This window comes from Pteropus alecto, unplaced genomic scaffold, assembly GCF_000325575.1.
Source record: "Pteropus alecto unplaced genomic scaffold, ASM32557v1 scaffold177, whole genome shotgun sequence".
Lineage (NCBI taxonomy): Eukaryota > Metazoa > Chordata > Mammalia > Chiroptera > Pteropodidae > Pteropus > Pteropus alecto.
In genome coordinates, this window is record NW_006442207.1 from 12,396,149 (window position 1) to 12,403,904 (window position 7,756).

Consider the following 7,756-nt stretch of genomic DNA (forward strand, 5'->3'; position numbering starts at 1 on the left):
ATGTGGGGGCTCTTGGCTGTCTTGCTGCTCACCCTAGCCTATTTCTTTCAGCCCAAAGTAAAGCGCCCTGGTGCTAAGTACCCCAAGAGCCTCCCATCTCTGCCCTTGGTGGGCAGCTTGCCGTTCCTCCCTAGACATGGCCATCCGCACGTGAATTTCTTCAAGCTACAGGAAAAATATGGCCCCATCTATTCCTTTCGTATGGGTAGCAAGACTGTAGTGATGATTGGCCACCACCAGCTAGCCAAGGAGGCGCTTATCAAGAAGGGCAAGGAATTCTCTGGACGGCCCCAAGTGGTAAGTATTGCCCATCATCCTTCCTCTCTCACTGTCCCCCAGGGTTGTTCAGTTCTTTGGCCAAGACCATGCCTAGAATGACCCTTCAAGTTCCAACAACCTGTAATCCTTCCCCAAAACAGACTAGCAGGGCTATGGGTGGGGAGCGATCCCTCAAGGCTCCATCTGGCCTCTAAACTAGGCAGGAAGAATTAAAGAGAGACCTCATATTCTGGGCTGCCTAGGAGGTGGAGTAGGGTGGGAGCTGTGGCCTAAGGGGGTCAGGGTTCCTCACTCCTGTCATCTCACCCCTGAACTGGATGATGATCTCTCTAAGCTCAGACTTCCCTAATTAGATGACATAGTGCATATAAAGACCTTAGCCTGGTATCCAGTGCATTAGTGCTCGATTAATAGTTCTATGGGTGTTATTCTTCATGTGAAAATGGGGATAGTAATGATTGCCCTCTCTGAGAAGGTGCAAGGGAGAAGTAGCCCGATTGGGTGGGGGGGGAGGAGGGTGGCGGTGGGTGCTGTTTCTCTGGAACGATCCCAAGCTGCTGCAGCTCACAGGGGACTGACCCATGGTAGCATTTTGAGGATGAAGATGTACTATCCTTCTGAGCTTTTGGTGGTACTCCTAGGAAATGTGAGGGGCTAGCTATCCAGGAACAGCACCAACACCCCATCCTAGTACCCTGCTGCTGGGCACTACCCTAAACACCCCAGGCAGGGCCCCCCAGCCACTCATCTTTGATCAAGCCAAGGGTTGACTTGTTTTTACTGACCAGTCAGCCAGATTTGCTGGCCAACTACCTCCTTCTCAACTACACTGAGCTCTTTCCAGTGCAAAGAGGAAAAGGCTAGTCAGCTGGGGATTGCAGGTCAGGGAAGAGAACAGGAGAAGCTTGAGACCTGTATGCTTTTTGGGGTGCCTCTGGGAAGAGGTGGCTTGGCCTAAGTTCAGACTAAGTGGACATCTGCACTCTCCAGATGTGGCCCTGGGTGGGCGCACAGCCTTGCAATGGCAGGGCAAACAAAAAGGAGATGAGCTGCTGTGCCTTTAGCATTCCCCCACAGGGCCCAGGGAAAGGCGGAGGTCTGGGAAGTCCTCAGTCTCTGCAAGTCCCCACCCCCATTCCTGACCCTAGGACAGGCACAATTCAGAGAGCTTATCCCATCCACAGCTGCCCTCCTCTGGTCAGAAACCGATGAGAAAAGAGAGGCCCGGAGTCCATTAGTCATTGAAATCGAACCCCAGAACCCCTGCATTGTAATTCAGGGTTCTTTCTTTCTTCACACTGTCTCTCTGATGGAATTGGGAGTAGAGGAGCCTTTGGCCCTGCCCTACCAAGGCCTTACAGTCATGGTGGAGTGGAACAGGGATGCCCCACAAGGAGGCCAGCATGGCAGGTAGCTTCCTTCTCCCTCAGGAAGGGAGAATGGGTGTAGGACGCCCGGGGCAAGGGAAGGTAGATGGTGTCTGATTCCTACAGCCTTTCCTGCTCTCCAAAGACAACTCTAGACATCCTGTCAGACAACCAAAGGGGCGTTGCCTTTGCTGACCATAGTGCCGCCTGGCAGCTGCATCGGAAGCTGGTGTTGGCCACCTTTGCCCTGTTCAAGGATGGCAACCAGAGGCTAGAGAAAATCAGTAAGTGCCCAGCTGGCTTCTCAGCTCTGGAGGGAGAAGAGGGTTGGGTAGGGAGGGGAGAGGGGTTATGGATGGCTCAATCTAGCGATTTCTTGGCTACTGTTGCCATCTAGTGGCCATGTACTATATGTCCCTGGCTCAGAGGGAACTGGTAGAGAGGGGGTGAAGGTAGTGCTTAATTCTCCAGCCTCATGTCCCTCTCTTCCCTCAGTATGTCAGGAAATCAGTTCATTTTGTGATTTCCTGGCCACCCAGAATGGACAGTCCATAGATTTGTCCATGCATCTCTTCCTGGCGGTGACCAACATCATCTGCTTGATCTGCTTCAATACCTCATATAAGAAGGAGCATCCTATGCTGAAGATCATATATTCATACAATGAAGGCATCATGGATGCTCTGGGCAAGGACCATATAGTAGACATATTCTCTTATTTTAAGGTGAGGACAAGACTGGGCTCCACCTTTAGATCCCAGCAGACCCTAACAGTGTCTCCAATTCTTTCTTCTTAATGACCAGCTCCAGACCCACCTTTTTCCTGACCACCTCAGCCACAGTGACCTCTGCCTCCTCTGACTCTTAAAAGCTGCCACTTCTCTACATAAATAGGTTTAGCTTTTAATCATGTATTTTATATTCACAACAAAGGCTCTCTATTTACTAATTGCCATGTGCCGGTATTGAGCACTATATATGCATTAATCATGGCATTCCACTTGGAGACAGGTTTTATTATCCCCATGCAGATGAGAAAATAGCCTTTGAGAAGTTAAGAAACTTCTCTAAGCCTTCAGACGCAAGTCTATCTTACTCTTAAGGGCTGGGCACACTGCAGAGTCTGCTAAGTGAAACCTCAATCAGTGCTTGATGTTTGATTAAATGAGGAGGAGAAAGTGGAGACCACGCCCTTCTCCCTTGTTTGAAATTCTCCTAGTTGTCATTGGTGGTCTCATTCTGTGTTCCCATCTTGCCTTCCATTTTGGCTGAAGGTTAGGGTTGGGGTGGGAACCCTCCAGAAGGCTAGGATTTGGCCCCGGGAGGGATTCTGGTAGCTGTAGAAGCAAAATGGAAGAGGAATGGACTTGATATTCTTTCTACTTTCCAGGTTTTCCCCAACAAAACCCTGAAAAAGATGAAGGCTTGTGTTAAAATGCGAAATGATATGTTCACTGAAATCTATAAAAAACTTAAGGTAGGTGATGGAGTAGAAGAGATTATGAGTTGGGTTAAAAGCATTAGTGTGCGGCTGGGTATGAGAGCAGGGTTAGGGTCCGTTATGAACACCATAAGATGCTCAGTGCCCAGCAGAGAGCCTGGCACATAGTAGTTGCTCAATACAAACTGACTTCACTAATGAATATGGGTTGGAAGTGAGGAGTTGGAGAGGATCCTAGAAAGAACCCATCCACCCCCAAAATTTAAAGAGGATCTAGCGCTGCCTCGTCTCCATAAGCTCATAAGTTCTGCCTAGACTCACTCCACGCCCTCACTTCCAAGCGGAAGAAGCCTTTGTATCTCCAGTCTGGGATGGAAGTATGGCAAGGTGTTACAGATAATGCTCTTTCCTTATCACTGTTTCCCAACCTTGCCCAACCAGGAGAATTTCAGCAGCAACTCTATCAATAGCCTGGTGGACATACTGATCCAAGCCAAGATGAACTTAGACAATAACGCTGCTGGCCCAGACCAGGATCCAGAGATAATTTCAGATCGACACATTCTTGCAACCATAGGAGACATCTTCGGGGCCGGTACAGAAACCACAACCTCTGTGGTGAAGTGGACTGTGGCCTTCCTGCTACACAATCCTCAGGTAGGCTTCTCCTTACTCCAGTCTTCCCAACCACTCTTGACCCCAGCCAGACCCACCTTTAGCCCCAAAGAGAAGGAGAGGCAATACCCCCGGGCCTTTTATGCAGGATGGCTGGACTACCCATGCGGTTGTTGGTTCTGGCCCTAGCACGGAGCGGCCCCATCTTTTGCAGAGAAAGCCTGGGAGGCAGAGCCACCACTGGGAAGAGGCTGGGCCAGCTCTTCTAAGCCCACGCCTCTCTCAGGCTTAAGCACTCTGGGCACATCTACCCTTCTCTGGCCTGCAGTTGCAGAAGAAGATCCAGGAGGAGATTGACCGGAATGTAGGTTTCAGTCGCACACCAACTATCGGTGACCGGAACCAACTCGTCCTGCTGGAGGCCACCATCCGAGAGGTGCTTCGCATTCGGCCCGTGGCAGCTACGCTCCTCCCACACAAGGCTGTCGTTGACTCCAGGTGTGCCTTCCTTCCCAATAACGTCCAGCCCTATGATGCCTTCGACATTGCTTGCCAGCCCACCTCGCTTCTCCTCCACGCCCCCACACCCCCAGCTTGCTGGTCAGCCTACAGTCAACCACTGACTATCAATCATCCTACCCCTGACCCTATTGATCAATGTACCCACCGCCCACTAACACTCAGTGACTAATCCACAGATCTACCTGACTTCCCTCAGAAGCTGCCTGCTGTCCTGGACACTTGTGGTCTGGGAGGAAAGACTGCTGCTCACAACACACACATTGCACCAGCTCAAAAATGCATTCCCACATGCCCCGGCAAGCACCAATGCCCACGTTCAAAAGTGCTGATACATAAGTGTTTGTCGGGACGGGAGGACTGAAGAAGGGCTGGATTCATTTTGAATCTGGCGGAAGCTGAGGAAAAGATGAGGAAGTGGGCATGAGGGAGTAAAGAGCTCTTTTCCCCAGGGCAGGGGACTATGGAGGCTTAGGACCGAGCAGGTAGGGAGGACGATATCCCAGACCCCTTTCCCTCTTCCTCTCTGGGGCAGCATTGGCGAGTTTACCATTGACAAGGGAACAAATATTGTCGTCAATATATGGGCACTGCATCACAATGAGAAAGAGTGGCACCAGCCCGACCAGTTCATGCCCGGTAAGTCCATTTTCTGTCCTGCTCTCAGCCTGCTCTCTGTGCTCTGCCACTCCAGCGCCACCGCCCCTCTGCCCAGCTGACAATTAGAAAACTCCTGGCCCCAGCTACATGGACCTGTTGACACCCCCATCCTACCCTAGACTTACCCAAACTCTTCACAGCTGGGTTTCCTACTTTCTCCTTCCACCAACTGCAAATCTCCTCTAAGAAGCCCTCTAGGCATATGTCTCACATTAAATTGGCCCCCTCTCCCCTTGGATGGTAGCATTTTTATCTGTCGATACTGCTTCCTTTCTATCCTTCCTGAATATTTCATTTCCTCTGTGTGATCAAGGGCTACATGACAGCAGGGCCATGTCTCTCCTCAGACTAGGGTTTCCCCAAGTAAGGCTGCCTACCTCCTTAGACTGGGGCTCCTCAGTCAGGGCAAAGGCACTCCTCCACCTCCTTTGGCCTTGGCCCCTGCCTGATGTCTCCTTATGTCCACAGAGCGCTTCCTGGACCCCACAGGGAGCCAGCTCATCTCGCCATCGTTAAGCTACATGCCCTTTGGAGCAGGACCCCGCTCCTGCGTAGGTGAGAATCTGGCCCGCCAGGTGCTCTTCCTCTTCATGTCCTGGCTGCTGCAGAGGTTCGACCTGGAGATCCCGGATGATGGGAAGCTGCCCTCCCTGGAGGGCGATCCCAATTTGGTCTTTCTGATCGACTCTTACAAAGTGAAGGTTAAAATGCGCCAGGCCTGGAGGGAAGCCCAGGTTGAGGATCGCACCTAGAAGCTGTACCTAGCACTCCACCCTCTGTGGCTACCCCACCCTCCCCCACCATTCCCCTGCCCACCCCGCCTTCTTCTCTACCCTGCAGCCCCCAACAGTGATATGCATAAATTAAAGTTTTTCTTCAGAAGGTCCCTGAGTGGCTCATTCCTTTAATTTGTTCATTCATTCTTTCAACAAATATTTTATTGAGCGCCTCCTATGTGCCATTCACTGTCCCTGGACACTCACGCTCCCTGGTCTCCTCAAGCTGACATTTCTAGTGACAGCTGACAAATAACTAAGCATTTCAGAGACTCATAAGTATTTTGAAGTCAATTTTACTAGGTGACGGTGATTTGAGAAGAGAATGGCAGAGGTGGGGGGGTGTCACTGTAAACCATTGATTGGGGAGGTGTAAACCCTGGAAAGTGTCCCGTGCTGAGGGGGCAGCAGGTGAGAATTTCTCAAGGTGGGAGAAGTCAGTGTGGCTGGAGCAGCTCCTAGCAAATGAAGGGGAGAGTGGTCCCTGATGAGGTCATATTGAAGATAGCGGCCGGGTCCCACGGAGCCTTTGAAATGAGCAGGAAGGAATCTAGGTTTTCGTTCCAAGTGTGATTGAAAGTCATTGGAGGGTTTAAACATGTAAGTTCTGGCATATACTTTTAAAAGATCACCCTAGTTGCCGAGTGGAGATTGGTCTGTAGAGGGATGAGAGTGAGGACGGGGAGGAAGAGGTGGTTGTGCTGGTCCAGGAGAGCAAGACAATGGTGGCTCAGACCCTGGTGACAACAGCGGAGAAGGCGAGAAGTGGTGGAACTGAGTTTATATTTTGAGAGTGGAGCAATGGATCTCTGCTTTGATCAAATGGGCATTGCTGCATGTACCTCAGCGGTTCGGCTTCGGGGGAATGTGCGTAATCCACAAACTCAACCGACCACTGCCCATCCCTCTTGTCTTGGTCCTCAAACACTGGCAGGTCTCCTTTCCCTCATCCTGTCCTGATGTAAATAAACACTGCCAGGAAAGGGCTTCCACAGTGGCCTTCGGGCTCTGGCCCTGCTCCCCTGCCAACCCCAGGAAGTTGATAATGCTGGAACCCAGACATCTTCAAGCCTTGAAACCAGCATCTTTAAACCTTGGTCACTGGCCAGTCTGCAAATGAAAGCTGTCCCAAGATCCCCTGGGAGAAACTGACCCTACCCTTTAGCCTGGAGAGAGGCCCCAACCCCAGCTCCCTGGCGCCAGCCAGACCAGGGTCAGATTATCAACACCCTGTCCTTCCCTTCTGACTGGAGGAGGGTTCTGGAAGGCTGAAATCCTGCGCGGCAAGTTCTCAGACAGAAGAATCAAGAGAGGCTCGGAAAGGAGGGAGGGACAAGGTTCTTCCTTCAAAGAACGTGGTTAGTCCAGTGGCAGTAGGTCATTCTCTACCGTCCCCACTCCCAACTCAGTCCTGGCCTTCACTGGCCAAGGACCCTGGGACCTTGCTAAGGAGCCCATAGGAGAGTTTGTGGACAGCTGTGGCTGACCCCAGCCCCCATCACATGCAGCCTGGAGAGATGAAGACACCACAGTGAGCCGACGAGAAAAGGTTAATTAAATTGGAGATGGTCCCTCTCCTGGGTTCGTCTGCCTCATCGCTGGCTGCTGTTCTAATGCCAAGCTACCTGCAGCTCAAAGCAGAGCAGAGCAGACCGGCCAGAGAGAGCGAAGTATTCCAAATTTGCTCAGAATTTTAAAAGCACTTCGCAGACTAATGATGAACAGATAAATAATTAGTGGAGGGGCTGTTTCTCTTTTAGAAGCAGTGATTGAGTGTAACTGGGATGGAAACATCTATTCTCTAACTATTAAATCAGATCATTGAATGGCCGGGAAATGAGACGAATCTTCATATTGAAAATGACAAAAAGGAGAGGCAGTAAAGGGAGAGGGGTGACTTGCACCGAGTCACACAGCTACTTACACACAGCTACTTAGCAGGAGGGCTGGGACCAGAACCCAAGACTTCAGTGATGCAGGATGAGGAGTCAGACGTGCTTTCCCACCTGTCCCGTGTCCGTGCAGAAAGGCTCTCAGGTGTCTGGCTGGGGAGAGTCCGAGGCTGAGTGTCCTTTCAGGAAATGACTTCATGAACTCTG

At 51.1% G+C, this 7,756-nt stretch overlaps 1 protein-coding gene across 1 annotated transcript; it reads left to right on the forward strand.

Annotated features, from left to right (window-relative positions):
* Positions 1-5,633, forward strand: LOC102884618 (steroid 17-alpha-hydroxylase/17,20 lyase). The gene is made up of 8 exons (XM_006920954.1): positions 1-297; positions 1,792-1,930; positions 2,142-2,371; positions 3,037-3,123; positions 3,529-3,744; positions 4,031-4,200; positions 4,757-4,860; positions 5,350-5,633. The coding sequence occupies exons 1-8, from the start codon at positions 1-3 to the stop codon at positions 5,631-5,633; spliced, it is 1,527 nt and encodes a 508-aa protein (XP_006921016.1).
* Positions 5,634-7,756: the final 2,123 nt, after the last annotated feature.